Consider the following 15,666-nt stretch of genomic DNA (forward strand, 5'->3'; position numbering starts at 1 on the left):
GCGTGCTAAGTTTCAGACATATGAATTAGAGGTACAATAGTTGATGATTGATGACAAGTAAGCCTAACAATTAAAGTGTTTCAATTAATGTTGTTCACAACAACTTAGTTTGATTTCTCAAGCTTTAATTAAATGTTTAATTGAAAAGAACCCTTATGATAACCAAATAAATTAGCCGATAAAATAAGAGCAGCCAACTATTAGTTTTTTTAATCCAATGCTCCTAAATAAGAAGTATTTTCTAGAGCCCAAACAAGGTACTATTACTAAGTTGCTAGCTACCAATGTCATTGTCTTGCCAGATATAAGCAATGCATGAAAAGCTTCAACTAAAGAGATTCCAGTCAACTCCTCCTCTTCAAAACCAACAATTCATCATAAGGGCAACTCTAAATACTTTTCCAAAAGCCAACAAAAGTTTGGGTGAAATGAACCCCACTATCCTAAATACTTCTTGAGAGATTCTCTAATATGTATGATATATCAGTATATCATGTTTTTTTAACCGTTGAATTTACGTACTTTTTAACTTTTACGTGATTTTATACAGATCCGACTGACAGAAAACTTAGCCTGTCGGTATGTTAGTATATCGAAGAAGGTCTCATACTTTTTATTGCTTATAAAAACTGAAATCTTATATAATTTTTTTTTTAAAAAAGTTCCAAAGAATAATAATCCCAAATCCCTAATATATAGAAGTGGCGTGCTAAGTTTCAGACATATGAATTAGAGGTACAATAGTTGATGGTTGATGACAAGTAGGCCTAACAATTAAAGTGTTTCAATTAATGTTGTTCACAACAACTTAGTTTGATTTCTCATGCTTTAATTAAATGTTTAATTGAAAAGAACCGTTATGATAACCAAATAAATTAGCCGATAAAATAAGAGCAGCCAACTATTAGATATAAGTATTATAAGATATTGTGCTTACGAAGTCCTTGATGTTGCATATTATAAAATTGAAGATAAGATAAACGGGAGGTGAGGGGAGCCACTCACATCTTTTGTTTGTGGAGAGGAGATTATAACAAGTGTTGTCCTTCATATTATAAGAAGCCAAGGAGAAGGAGAGCTTTTTTTTTGCAAGCCCAAAATTTGTCATATTGTTTTCATTTTATATAAGTGGGTGACCACTTCCCACTAGTGGCAAATGTACAATGGCACTACCACTTCTTTTTTAACCGTCTAGAGTTTTTTGGAGCCTTTATTATTAAAAAATATCTGCGTTCTAGATGGATCCCACAATTTTGAATAGTCAATTCTTTCATATCCCATTATTATTAACAGAGAATTAATGGAAACCCAACTTTGCTTATTCGTTTCACTAATCAATTCGTTTCACTAATCACCCAATGTTGTTTTCAGCTCGAAGAAAACTTGTGGGTGTTAATAAAACATATGGCAGCATTGTCATGACAAATTAAACTATTTTTTGGACATGTCGTATTCAATTGGTTGGAGTCCAGAAAAAAAATGCAGAGACGTGTGTATAACCCCAAATGAAAACCACTTTAAGTAGGAAAGGTTCGTAAAAAAGTAAAAATCTTTTAGGATGGAAAGTTTTTTAGTAGTACAAGTGTATAAGTTATTACAAACAAGATAACTCATCTTGGAGTAGACCAAAGGGGGTCACAAAATAGAAAGTTGGTAATGACTCATGATCTTATCTCTTCACTTCATAGAGGACATTTAGATAGTTACATGATGATCTTCTTGGCCTTGTCAAAGGCTCAAACAAATACTTAGCTACAAAACAATTATGCACAGAAAACATGAGAATCCCCACTAGGATCCTTAATGTTGCAAAAGGTCAGGCAATTATCAAATATAGTGATGATAAGTTGATTGATGTGAATATAATATGAGCCAATACTGTAATTTTTTAATATATTTTTCCCCTTAACACCTTGAAGATCAAGTGAGTCCATGGAATCCGGGTTTTATTCTGTTCCTGAATCAAGTCCATCTGAATAATAATAATATTATTATCAATAAATAAATAAATAACCCTACTAGCATCCTCTACCTGGTTTATCTGTACAAAATACGAGGCAAGGAAATCATGCAGAACCATATCATGGGATCTAATGCCTAGAATATGCTTTCTTGATTTGGAATAAGGATTAAAGTTAATTATTTAGGCCTCATTCATTTCACCGATTCGAATTTAGAATTCGAGTTTTGCTACAGTAAAAAACTCTCAGAAATAATCACATCTAACTTTTTTACTACAGTAAAAAAACTCTCACATAAAGTCACATCTCAACTCGAATCGACGAACTAAACAGACCATTAGACTTATTTGATATTTGATAAGACGTGATTACTTATTTTAAAGGAGATTACCTCTCAATCGGAATGATGTGAAGGTATCTGCATTGTATTAGAATAAAGTTAAAAAGAACCATCAAACATAATTTTAGGTCATTAAAAATCTTCAGACAAAATACATGTGCCCCAGATGTTCAAAAAAAAATAATAATAATAATTGTTCTTGAGTAATGAGATTCAACGGAAAATGTTTCTTAATTACTAGCAAAATGAGCCACGGCAGTAGTATATCATTTAAATTTACATAAAGAATACTTTGATTACTTCAGAAAGAATTGGTAAAATATTTTGTTTTAAGTTATAGGGTTTGTTGCTTTTGCTGATTGAATCTCTGTGCATATTCATTGCATCATATCGACAATAATTACAAATACAAGTCTTAATCTTAAATTAATTAAGGTCGGCTTTATAAATTTTTCATTTTCAATTTATTTTATTAAATACGAGACCCTCTTAAAATCATAGATCTTGAAAGTCGTGCCTAACTACTTCACATCATATGATAGTAACTAAACACGCCATATTTATAGGTGATTCCACATTGAAGGCATCAAAAGGTTTGAAGATATCATTTAGATTTTTATTTTTCTTAAGGGAATTTAGATTTATATCATTAAGAAAACTAAATAATGACAATCATTAGTATGTTTGCCAAGTCTTTTTCTCATCTCATCTTTTTTTCCCTTCCCTTTTCGAGAGAACAAGTAAATGCCTTTTGTGATGGCCTTTCTATGAGGATCTTACTTTGAAAATATAGTTTCTAAAGTTAAAATTTTTTTACTTTTCCAATATTGTAAATATGAAGTTGTTGTGCAAATTAGAGATGTAATAACGGTTTTATACTTTTTCCAAGTGTTATCTGTATGAACTCAAATTCGTTCTTAATTTTGTCGCTATTATAACAAGACATCCCTATTCATACGCTGAATATATAGTTATTTATAACAAAATTTTCATTTTGCAAGCATTTAACTTTGACTTCGAATAAGAAACATAATCTCGATCTTCTTAAAAAGAACATGAATCTGACATTCATTTGAGAGATTCCAGCTTTCCACTCGGCAGTCTCATTTCATGAGATACATGTCTCGTTCACTTTGCGGATTCGAGTTTTCAATTCGAGCTGAGATGTGACATTTTCTTAGAGCTTTTCACTATAGCAGAAAAAATTAGATGTGACATTTTCTGAGAATTTTTTACTGTAAAAATCTAAAACTGAAAACTCGAATAAGTGAAATGAACAAGGTATTATTAATTTTTTTTAGAAGGTACATGGTAATAATTATTTGTGGTTCAGAAAAAAAGGACGCATAATTACTTAAAGAAACGACAAGTGGAGAAAACGACACTTTCTTTTGCTATCGACAATAACCAACAAGTCGTTTGAATGTGACATTGAATGCACGATAATGTATGGTTGATGAAAAACGACAAGTGAGAAAACGACTTGTATTTTTTGTATCAATTTTAAATGATATGCCATTTCGGTAGCAAGAAAAGCGACACTGAATGCAACATTGAAATAGGAGGATAAAAAGACAACATTTATGCTGAGAGAATAAACGACAACTTATTTTTATAAAATGATTGTGTATAAAACGACACTGAACAAAAACCAAATGTCGTATTATTGAATAAACGGCAATTTATAGAACGAGACGAAGTTTTCTTGAGAAACAACGGAAGACAACGTCATACACTCTCTAGATAATATAAACTACATGCCGTTTTTAACTGAAAATAAAATGGGTTTTCATCATCTAATACCTTGTGTTTTGACATATATAACATCACTCTTCTTCTTTTGAAAGGCATTGATATTGATACCATGCTATTTTCAAAAGGGTTAATAGCTCTTGTAGTCTCTAAATTATGAGGGTGACATTTTGATTATTGAATTTTTAATTTATACACATTTAGTTCTTAAATTTTCATTTTTTTTGACAATTTTGAAAGATTTCACTAATTTTGCAGAAATAATCACATCATTATCACATGATAATAGAAAATTTTACATAAATAGTTACAGTATGTATAAAATATTATAATTTTAATGGGTTCTAGTTGTAAAAAAGAAAATTTTTTACGTATAACATAATTGTTTTTGCAAAATTATAAATTATTACGCGATGAACATCTATTTATCTTTGTTAAATTTCAAAAATTATTAGTTAATTTTCTTGTCGAGGACTAAAATTATTAAAAATGAAAGTTTAGAGATTAAATGTGCCTAAATTAAAAGTTTATGGACTAAAATGTCTACTGCACTCAAAGTTCAGGGACTAACATAACTATTAACCCTTTTGAAAATAATAAAAAGATACTTGGTTTTTTTTTAAATGCTACTTTGTAGTTTTTAAAAATATTTTGATACCCTAATTATCAAATATATATATATATATATATATTTTGATACCCTAAACCCCTTTTTTAAACCACTGAATTTCCATTTTATTCTTCTCGTTAATTAAATACAAATCAATATAATTCTAAAAGTACACATTAAAAGATATTTAGATCTAAACATCTAAATTTTTAAATGTTATAATATCGTTTTTTCATTTTTAGACTATGAAACTTGGAAGTTTATAGCTTGTTTTATTTGACGCACATTTTTTTTATATAATATATATACTTTACTCTTTACTGTAGGATTCTCCTTTTTTTAATAAATAAAAATGTATATACAGGAAAATCTATTTGGGACGATACATCCTTAATTTAAAATGCCATTAATAAACAAATAATGGAGCCCTATACTATATATGGCTCCGGAAATATCCAACTCCGCACAAAATCGCATTACACATTGCACAAGAGGACAAAACACAACACATGCACAAGAGGACAAAACACAACACACACAAAGTCACACCACCGCAACAACGTGAAAAAATTGAGAATTTAGAGGATGTTTGATTGGGTGATTCGAATATTTTTTGATTTACGTTTATTTTTTGTGAGAGAAAATATTGTAGCGAATAATGAATCATGATTCGAATCAGGGAACGAATCCCTCTACTAAACATGAGTACGAATCTTTACTCTTTATTATTAATAAATACATTTTTAACGTAATTATTTGACTAAAAATATTATTAATTAAAAATATAAAATCCCAACTCATATATTTTTAAAAGAGTATTTATCAAAATTATTCAAATAAAATTATCGTAAATTTTAAGTTGTAGAACCCGTGTTAAAGTAGAGATGTCAAATGAGTCGGGTCGTCCTAGCTCATAACAGTGATGGGTTTGGCACGACCCCGTACGATATTGTTATGGGCCGTGCCGGCCCGACACGTTTGATGGGCTAGGGTTAGGCCGCGGCTTCTCAACCCGCAGGCCAAGCCCTTGAACTTAACGGCCCGGCCCAAGCCCAGTTCAGCTCAAGTCCAGATTCGGCATTTGTTCGGCCCAACCCACGCACAATTTGGCAAGCCAGAAGCCCGCCAGCTTGTGACCGTTGGGCCGTTAGGCCCGTGATGGGCCGACTATTGGGCACGCGAAGGGCCCAACGGTCACAAGCTGAGAAATGCACCCAAAATTCATCTATAAATACTCCTGAATCTCACCCTAAATCCCACACAATAATTCACTCTCAACTTCTCATCTTACTCTCCTTCTATCTCTCATATTGTCTCTTTGATATTGATTCTAAGTTTTTCTCTCTCAATTACTTATTTTCTTGCTCTTTCATTTACAAAGTTCAATCAATTTCCAGAAATCTCAGAAAAAAGATATTCTACTTATCAATTTTGTTACATAATATTGTATTACACAAGTTTATTTATATTGTTTATTATTTATAAACGAACGAATTAACATTAGTTTATGTTTTTTATTTCAGAAAATGGCTGCATCAAATTTCCTGGATTTCACTGCTCTCCCTGAGCTTGGTGATGAGCCATTTTACGAGGATGAAATGTTGGCCCACAACACCACCCCCACTGAACCGGAAACTGCTCCAGTTAATAATGCTTTAGTGCACAACGAGGAAGAACATGGATGATGCCAGAAGACGAAAACAACAATATACGAATGATTCAATTCAAGAATATTTTTTTAACTTAGACATAACAAAATCTTCTGGAAGCACTTAGGTTTTGTAATTTACTTATCCTAGAATACTGCACTCTTTTTTCCTTCGCTGAAGTTTTGTCCCGATCTCCCCACGGGTTTTACTTGGCAATATTTTTAACGAGACAGTCATTTATGTGTACTTATTTGTATTATTTTAATTCAATAAAATCACATCTTTTAGAGGCATATTATATATTTTCTTTTTTTAATTAAATATTGTAAAAAAATTAAAAGGGCCGCCCGTGAAGGGCCTGGGCCCGTGCTGGTCCTGAGGGCCTTCTTTTAGGCCCGGCCCATGCACGATCCTGGACTGTTCAGGGTTGTGCTTGGCATGACTCAAGTCTGTGACGGGCTTGGAATCAGCCGTGCCGTGCTGGCCCAACACGGTACGTTTAACACCTCTACATTAAAGCTGTTTCTTTTATCCACGTCATTCGGAGCCGTATTCCAAGATCAAAAACGTAATAAATCACTCTCATAATAATAAGAACAATAAATTAGAATAGAAAGTCACGTGGAAATTAACAATAAAAAAAACATTGCTGGTAATCATACTAATTTGAAAAATCAATAATAAAAACTAATATGCTAAAAATTATTAATGTCTTCATTAAAAAAAATAGAGAATCAGAAGAATCCATTCCTCTCTTCGAGAAAATTTGCCCGTCTTTTTTTTTTTCCTTTTTTAAATGTCCAAGCAAATTATCTAATATCTTAATAAACTAATGTAAACATCCAACAAAATAAACTAATTAATAAAATGAACTAATTTCAATAATGATTTTTCTCCTTTCAAATAATTTTTTTTCTCAATTTATTAAAAGAATAATAATTTGCTTTAAAATTACATGCCGACATAATTCCGAGGTCTCCGCGCTTTCTTCAGTTTCCCCGCGAAAATCTCAACGGTCATATAACTAACAATTCACTTCTCTCTCTCTCTCTCTGTAACTCCCTTTCATCCTCAATCACCCAAAACCAACTTCTTCTTCTTCTTCTTCTCTTCTTCCTGTTGATAATCTTTCTTTCCTCGCTTTTCTCCTCTCTTTCCAAGCTCTTTGCGGAGTCCGATAACCCCGGAATCCGCCATGGAAGATGAATAGAATAATCTCCACACCAGCCTCCAAATTCCGCCACCTCCGGCGACACCTCGCCAGGTCCAGCGACGCCACCGCTGCCGTCTCGGGCGACGAGCACGCCCACCACATCCTATGGCGGTACCAGATCCTGGCCCCAGACTGCGACATTGTAGCCCACTGGAACCACCTCTTCCTCGTCACCTGCCTCATCGCCCTCTTCATCGACCCTCTCTACTTCTACCTCCCCTCCGTCGCCGGCCCCGCCTGCCTCTCCACCGACGTCAGCCTGGGCATCGCCATCACCTTCTTCCGCTCCGTCACCGATCTCTTCTTCATCCTCCACGTCCTCATGAAGTTCCGCACCGCCTTCGTTGCCCCCAGCTCTAGGGTTTTCGGCCGCGGCGAGCTCGTCATGGACGCCAGGGAGATCGCCATGCGCTACTTGAAATCCGATTTCCTTATCGATCTCTGTGCAGCGCTTCCTTTGCCTCAGGCATGCCAATTTTTCATGAATTTCTTACTTTCTATTTTAGACTTTTATCTGTTTGACATTTTGCAACAGTCAATTTACCAAATAGTTAATAGCACAGAGGTCTTTAAGCTAACGCAAAATGTGATTCAATAATGATGAATTTCTATACTGCATATATGCAATTAATCAATATTTTATCAAATTAATTCCTAGAATAAATCTTGTTCTTGATGAATTACTTAGTTGTTACTCTTAAAACTTAATAGATTTTTCTCTCTTTTGGTGGCATTTTGATCTGCAGATTGTTATCTGGTTAGTAATTCCGGCGACCAGAAACTCAAGAGCTGATCATGCCAACAACACTTTGGCACTTTTTGTTCTCATTCAATACATTCCTAGATTGTTTCTTATGTTCCCTCTCAATCAGCGTATCATCAAAACTACCGGCGTTGTCGCCAAGACTGCTTGGGCCGGCGCTGCGTACAATCTTCTTCTTTACATGCTAGCTAGTCATGTAAGGCGCATCCGAATTATATGTCTAAGATTGTCAGATTGTTTTTCGCTCTATCTTACTTGCTGAAGCTGAATTTTGTACAAACTATATGTTGTTGTTCAAGATATTAGGAGCTTCTTGGTATCTGTTGTCCATAGGAAGGCAGTTCTCATGTTGGCAAATGGAGTGCACCAAGGAGAGCGCCTCGCGGCTTCTCTCTTGCCTCCCTTCTTATCTGGATTGTAATAGTTTAGAAATGCCTGCGCGGAGGTCTTGGCTGAATGCCACCCGCGTCACTACTAGATGCGATGCGAGAAACGACAATATCAATTTCAAGTTTGGAATGTTTGCCGATGCTTTTACCAATGAAGTTGCCTCTTCAAGATTTGTGGAGAAGTACTTGTATTGTCTTTGGTGGGGCTTGAGAAACTTAAGGTATAACTTGAATTGGTATGATATTATTATAATTATGATGGTAAATAACATGCTGAGTTGCAAAAGTTAGATTACACGTATTTGTACATTTGTTTTCAGCACTAATGTTGGCATGTCTTTTCTCTTTGTAGCTCATATGGACAGAATTTGGAGACAAGCCGATTCCTTGGCGAGACAACTTTTTGCATTCTTATATGCATTATTGGTTTAATTCTGTTCTCGCATTTGATTGGAAATATGCAGGTACAATATAGTAACTTCCTCTGCTCATCACTGGTCTGTCAAGACCATTTGGGCATATTTTGCATAGCCACATTTTTCGGCACAGATGCATCAGTTTTCAGTAAAAGAATTTGGCATAATTATACAGAAAATACTGGTTCTGACTTGACGAATTTTCTTTTTGATTGTCAAAGACTTATTTGCAATCAATGACGGTAAGACTTGAAGAATGGAGGGTCAAGCGAAGAGATACTGAGGAATGGATGAGGCATCGCCAGTTACCTCCAGATTTGCAGGAACGCGTTCGTCGGTTCGTGCAATACCAATGGCTTGCCACCAGAGGAGTTAATGAAGAATCCATACTGCGTTCGTTACCTTTGGATCTTCGACGTGAAATTCAACGGCATTTGTGTCTTGCCCTTGTTCGCCGAGTATGTTTTGTTATTATGTTCTATGGCTTTTTATTTTCATAATAAACGGATTGCATAAATTTAAAGAAAATCAATCAAATCATAGTCCTCATTCTTTCCAACGAATATTCAATAACAAATTCTTTTTGTTTCATCATACAGGTTCCTTTCTTCTCGCAAATGGATGACCAGCTTCTCGATGCCATATGCGAGCGTCTTGTCTCATCTTTGAGCATCCAAGGCACCTATATCTTTCAAGAGGGTGATCCGGTAAATGAGATGTTGTTCATAATTAGAGGACAGCTTGAGAGCTCCACAACTAATGGTGGAAGATCCGGTTTCTTTAACTCCATCACTCTTAGACCTGGTGACTTCTGTGGTGAGGAGTTACTGACTTGGGCTTTAATGCCAAGCTCTAGCCTAAACCTGCCTTCTTCAACTCGGACAGTGAGAGCTCTTACCGAAGTTGAAGCTTTTGCGCTTCGAGCTGAGGACCTCAAGTTCGTCGCCAGTCAGTTCAAGCGTCTGCACAGCAAGAAACTTCAGCATGCCTTCAGATACTATTCCCACCAATGGAGGACATGGGGTGCTTGCTTCATACAAACTGCTTGGAGAAGGTTTAAGAAGAGGAAGATGGCAAAGGAGTTGACAATGCAGGAGAGCTTTTACTATTCGCAAATCTCAGGCAAGGAGGATGATTATGTTGGCGAGCTAGCTGGCGGAGATTACGAGAATGAGTGTGGTGAAACTCTATCAGGAGACGATGCAAGCAATGGCCGGAATCTTGGGGCCACAATTCTGGCTTCGAAATTTGCTGCCAACACAAAAAGAGGGGCCAACCAGAAAGTTCGGCGGGCTGGCCCTACTTCCACTAGCTTAAAGATGCCCAAGATGTTTAAACCAGATGAACCTGATTTCTCCTCGTACTAAGAGGATGTTTAGTTAGCAAGTGAAGTAACCAAGTACTAGTTTACGAAGATTTTTTGTTACATCGACGTAAAGTACACTTATAGACTAGTTATAAGTTTAATAACAATATTCTGTCTCAATTCATAGCGTTGATTTTAATTATTTTGGCTAATCTGTATCGTTGCTTTGTACACTCGCAAAAGTAGTGTACTATTTTAGCATTAGAAGCATCAACCTTTCTCAAGCAACAAACTGGGAAATAAGGAAGAACATATAGAAGAAAAAAGAACGCGAGAAAAAAAAGAAATAAAAGGCTTCTCAAGTCTGTAAGATTAAATTTATGAGCAAACTCAAGTCTAATTACAACAAAAACCCAAATTGTATATTTACGCCGTCCAAGAAATAAACGCCCAAACATTGTCTAAAGGGTCGGAAGCCATATCTGGTTTTGGATGCTAACTTTGGATGGAAGTTCCATCAAATAGTATAACCAGCAAAAACAAAATCAAGTCCTCTTATTCTCTCCCTTGCCAAAACTGAAACCTGACAAATAAAACTAAAAAAACTTCAAATTTAAGGAACTACAACCCTGTGCTTGAAAAAAAATAACAGAATATTCTGGAGTTCGTTCAGCTCCAGTTTTTGACTAAATGCAACTCCAATGGTATTCGCAGAATTCTAGTTCAAGAAAAAGTGAAGAGAACAAATCAGGCACTGAGGGAGGCTTTTCGCTTCCCTTTTCTGCTCCCACTGGCTTCTTGTCCTCCCTTTATCATTCTAGAAATAATATCTGCTTGCTTTGTATTTCCCTCCTTATTAAGGCTCTTGATAAGATCTTCGCAGCCACTCCAGTCGGTAACTCCTCCTTTCCCCATTATTTTGCATAATATTGAATATGCATTGAGAGTTTTTCCTGCTGCTAAAAGAGCATCCAACACCTTATCATAGCTCGAAAAATCTACAACATAATCCCTCTCAAGGCAAAAATCTAACAGCTTGAGAGCCGCGATTGTCTTCCCTTTCTCACAAAGAACAGACAAAAGACTATCAAAGTTTGGCGCACACCCGCTTTGCATAAGCAGATCGATCCTTCCTAATGCTTCCTCAACATGACCTCTCACGAGAAGGGCTTCCAAAATCTTAGCAACCAAGTCCATATTCTCTTTCACGCCCTTCTCGATCATACTCTTCATGACCCTACTTGCAGTTTGAGCCCTTCCATCTTCATACAGACTCTCCATTACTGACCTGAATAATGATGACTCCGGAAGATGGTCATTTTCAATCATGCTATCCAAAGCTGTTTTAGCATCAGCAGGCTCGCCTTTACTTAAGTAGCTCTTGATAAGCAATCTATAAGAATCTGCATCTCTAGCTACCCCTCTCCTACCCATGATCTTCAAAATCTCGAAAGCCGAATCAGGATTGCCTTCCTTGGAATGACCACGGATCAAATTGTTAAAGGCAACAGGATCTTGAACACCCTTTTTCATCAACTGCCGGAAAAAGATTTCAGCTTTCCCTGTCTGCCCATGGTTGCACAGGAACTGAATCATTGCATTATAAGCACTAGCCTCCATCTCTGTGGAACTCTGAGGCCTTAGTACAATTTCTTTCTCAATAAGTTTATCTAACAGCTTAACTGCCCTGTCATACACCGCAGCCTTGCAAAAGTTCTCAATGAGGATGCCATAGTGACCAGCCTCCGTTGGAATGCTCAGCCGAATCATTGCCTTAAGAACATCTGCAGCCGCATCTAAATCGCCCACCTTGCACTGGCTAGACAATAATCTCAAGAAGATGGAATTATCCTTGGGAGCAATATATCTGTCCACCATCTCCTTCAACATAGTTCGAGCCTCGGACATTTTCTCCGCATCACAAAGCCCAGGCAACAACGTCGTGTACGTGACAGCGTTCGGCTTGATACCAAAAGACTTCATCTCCTCAAACAATCTCAATCCATCGTCAACTCGCCCAATCGACACATACCCCTTTATCATCGTGGTATAACTTATAACCGTAGGAGCTATATTCCTCCCCTTCATCTCCACAAACATCTTCTCAGCCTCATCCATCATTTTGAACCGATTATACCCATTAATCATCGTGTTATACGTGACAACATCAGGCCAAACTCCCCTATTCTTCATATCCTCGTAAAACCGCTTCGCAGTCTCCAATCTCAACGAGAGAAAGAAACCCCAAAGCATGATATTATAAGTATGTTTAGTAGGCTCTATGCCTTCATTTATCATCGCATTAAAATACCTTTTAGCCATCATATATCTTCCCCTTCGCAAAATAACCTTAAACAAAGCATCATAAGACTTAACACTCCTCTCCACACCCAACTCCTTCATTTTGTTAAACATTCTTACAGACTCCTGAACAATCCCAGCTTTTCCATAACCATCAATGAACAAAACAAAAAGGTCCTCATCCCATTGCACGCTCTTCTTGGGCATGTCCAGGAGAATGCACCGGGCATGGTTGAGCTTCGAAGCTCGGGTGAGAATCTCGATGATCTTCAAATGGGTCTCGCGATCGTGATTGAACAATCCGGATCGCTCGACCCACCTGAAGAACTGAAGGGCGTGGTCGGAGTTCCGAGCGCCGTGCAAAACGTTCCAAACTAGGGAATGGTCGAACTGCGGGACCAATCTCCGGATCGAGTTTTGCAAACGGGTCGTCCACGCCCGGTTTGCCATCATTCTACAGATAATATCCTCTATCTTTTCTGGGTTTCGACTCTTACCTCGTGGGGTTCTCTGGATCGCGGTGTTTTCGGGCCGGCTTTTTGGTGGGTTCGGACTCTCGGAGGGAGGACAGTCGGGATTTGGAACTGGGTCTGGGGATTTTTCCGTTGTCGGAGCTGGGTCTTCTTCTCCTTCTTGGCTCGCGGTGAAGAGACGGAGGTGATGGATCGAGGAAGGGTTGTGGGAGATTCGGGGAAGGTTGGGGAGCGCCCTTGCCCGCCATTGCCAGCGCTTGGATAAAGCGAAGAACGCCATTGACGTTTAAGCGAAGAATCAGAATTCAGAAATGGGTTTAAGATGAGCTGGAAGGAAAGGGTAGTCACTGGCAGTGACTCGTTAGGGTTTAACTCGTTCGTCTTCCAAGGGTTTGCCAAAAAAAAAAAAAACAGAGAGAGAGAAAATAAATAAAAAAATTAATTGGGCCTTCTGGTCCAGGTTCGAAGCTAAAAGCCCAGTTAACAGTTAGTAACAAGGGATAGGCCTATTTTAGGGTGAATTTTGGGGGAACAGTATAGAGAGTTGGAATTCAAGTATACTGTTTTTCAGAAAATTTGTCTAATATTCATAAAAAGTAGTAAAGACGAATAATTGGACTTAAAAAGTTATATATACCCTAATTTATACCATAAATTGAATAGAAGTATATAAATAACTGATTAAACCGATGCAATCCAAATTTGGTTATTTATTCTTTCAATATATATATTTTGTTAAATTATATATTGGGAGCTAAGATTCTTGCATCCTTGGAACTTGAAATTTCTTATCCTTCCCCTTCGCATTGAGCAGCATCCATGGTTGGGCCAAGTTTTTATAACAAACATTAAAAGTGAGGTCAATGTAATTTTAGATTTATATGCACAGAATAGATTCACACACAAAGTAGATTAAACTGGCGTATAGTTTAGTATAATAAAAAGTGATTCGTTAACATACATATGATTATATATATATATATATATATATATATAAGTGATGAGTGAGTTTTACTCGCTCATTTAGGCCCCGTTCTTTTCGCTGATTCGAGTTTAGAATTCGAGTTTTGCTACAGTAAAAAGCTCTCAAAAACAGTTACATCTAACTTTTTTGCTACAATAAAAATCTTTCACACAACATCACATCTCAACTCGAATTAAAAACTCAAATTAACGAACCGCACGGGTACACTTAATATCTAGTTGGTTTTCAAGGTTTTTGTTTGTTTTTATGTGTGTTTTCGTTCTTTGTTTGAAGGTTAGGTGAAAGTCTATGATTTAGAAGGTTTTGGACAAATTTTGGTGGAAAAAGACAGCAAACATAGCGCTTAGGCACCATTCTGTAGCGCCTTGGCGCTGAGTTTTACAGAATCAGCGCAGTAGGGTAGAATGGGTGGCGCTTTGGCGCCAGTCTGTAGCGCCTTGGCGTTGAAATCTGACGGAATCAGTGCAGTGGGGCAGAATGGGCAGCGCTTTGGCGCCCATGACAGCGCCCAAGATTTTTACACAGTAGCGCCGCAGCGCTAGGAACTCAGCGGCGCGGCGCTACGACGCGAGAAAAGACGCGTTTTGAAGGCCAATCGCGAGAAAACTTACATGTTTTAACCCTAATGCTCCGAAACATATAAATAGATGATTCTAGGACAATTAGAAGGGACTTTTGGGACTGGAGAATGACGGCTGACTTTTGAGAGGAGATTCAAGAAGAAAAAAGAGAATTGAGTACGGAGAAGAAGAACGGCAAAAATCTGGAGACGGAGACGTTTCAGTTCAACTCCAAACTAGTTCTTTTCTTTCCCTTCCAATGATTAAGACTTTGTTTAGGAATTTCTTTTGTTTAGAGATGAACTAATTTCTTTTTCTAGGGCTACGATGTAGCCAGATTATAAATGTTCAGATTCTCAATGTTCAGATTCTCAATCTTCTTTTAAATAATTGATGTTTAATCCATATATGCTGAGTATTTTAATTTATTCGTAATGCTTGTGATTATTTTGCCAACTATTACATGATTTTGTATTTGATTTGAGACTGAGAGATGATAATTAAATAAGCTCTTAATTGAATTACCATGAGTTGTTCATAGGATAGAGATATCTATGATGCTTGTGCAGTTCTTTTGAATTTCTTATACTTAATGATTTTCAACAGGTTTAGAAGTCTGACAGAGATGTAGGGCCTGTTTGTTAGCATTTTTGTTTTCATTTCTCACATTTTTCGAAGAAAAAAACTGAAAACAGAAATGAAAAATGTGTTTGGTGGAATTTGTGTTAGAAAATAAAAACAAAAACGTTTTTGTCTTTTTGTGAAAAATTGAAAACGAAAAAAATCCGTTTTCATTTTCAGCTGAAAATGGATTTCAGTTTTTTTTTTCTTTTCTTCTCTCTCTTCTCCAGCCGAAGAAGAGGCGGGAGATCCGGCGAACACCCACCGTCGCTCCTCTCCGACTGGCCCGCCACCATCTTCTCCGACTGCCCGCTACCGTCTTCTCCG

At 36.8% G+C, this 15,666-nt stretch overlaps 2 protein-coding genes across 2 annotated transcripts; one reads left to right on the forward strand and one right to left on the reverse strand.

Moving 5' to 3' along the window:
* The first annotated feature begins 7,466 nt into the window (after window positions 1-7,466).
* LOC21391781 (cyclic nucleotide-gated ion channel 18) lies at window positions 7,467-10,503 on the forward strand. The gene is made up of 6 exons (XM_024175624.1): window positions 7,467-7,991; window positions 8,272-8,484; window positions 8,588-8,898; window positions 9,030-9,141; window positions 9,315-9,551; window positions 9,693-10,503. The coding sequence occupies exons 1-6, from the start codon at window positions 7,515-7,517 to the stop codon at window positions 10,458-10,460; spliced, it is 2,118 nt and encodes a 705-aa protein (XP_024031392.1). The 5' UTR covers window positions 7,467-7,514; the 3' UTR covers window positions 10,461-10,503.
* Window positions 10,504-10,757: 254 nt separating this feature from the next.
* On the reverse strand, window positions 10,758-13,549 carry LOC21391782 (pentatricopeptide repeat-containing protein At2g37230). The gene has a single exon (XM_010113453.2). It carries the CDS (start codon window positions 13,451-13,453, stop codon window positions 11,147-11,149), a length of 2,307 nt encoding a protein of 768 aa, XP_010111755.1. The 5' UTR covers window positions 13,454-13,549; the 3' UTR covers window positions 10,758-11,146.
* Between the last annotated feature and the right edge of the window lie 2,117 nt (window positions 13,550-15,666).

Source organism: Morus notabilis, unplaced genomic scaffold, assembly GCF_000414095.1.
Source record: "Morus notabilis unplaced genomic scaffold, ASM41409v2 Scaffold1008, whole genome shotgun sequence".
Taxonomy (NCBI): Eukaryota; Viridiplantae; Streptophyta; class Magnoliopsida; order Rosales; family Moraceae; genus Morus; species Morus notabilis.

Coding starts and splice junctions, on each gene's coding strand:
- LOC21391781 (XM_024175624.1), top strand. CDS start 7,515: ATGAATAGAATAATCTCCACACCAGCCTCCAAATTCCGCCACCTCCGG. Junction 8,485..8,587: donor TTTACATGCTAGCTAGTCAT/GTAAGGCGCATC, acceptor TTGTTGTTCAAG/ATATTAGGAGCTTCTTGGTA. Junction 9,552..9,692: donor GTCTTGCCCTTGTTCGCCGA/GTATGTTTTGTT, acceptor TTCATCATACAG/GTTCCTTTCTTCTCGCAAAT.
- LOC21391782 (XM_010113453.2), bottom strand. CDS start 13,453: ATGGCGTTCTTCGCTTTATCCAAGCGCTGGCAATGGCGGGCAAGGGCG.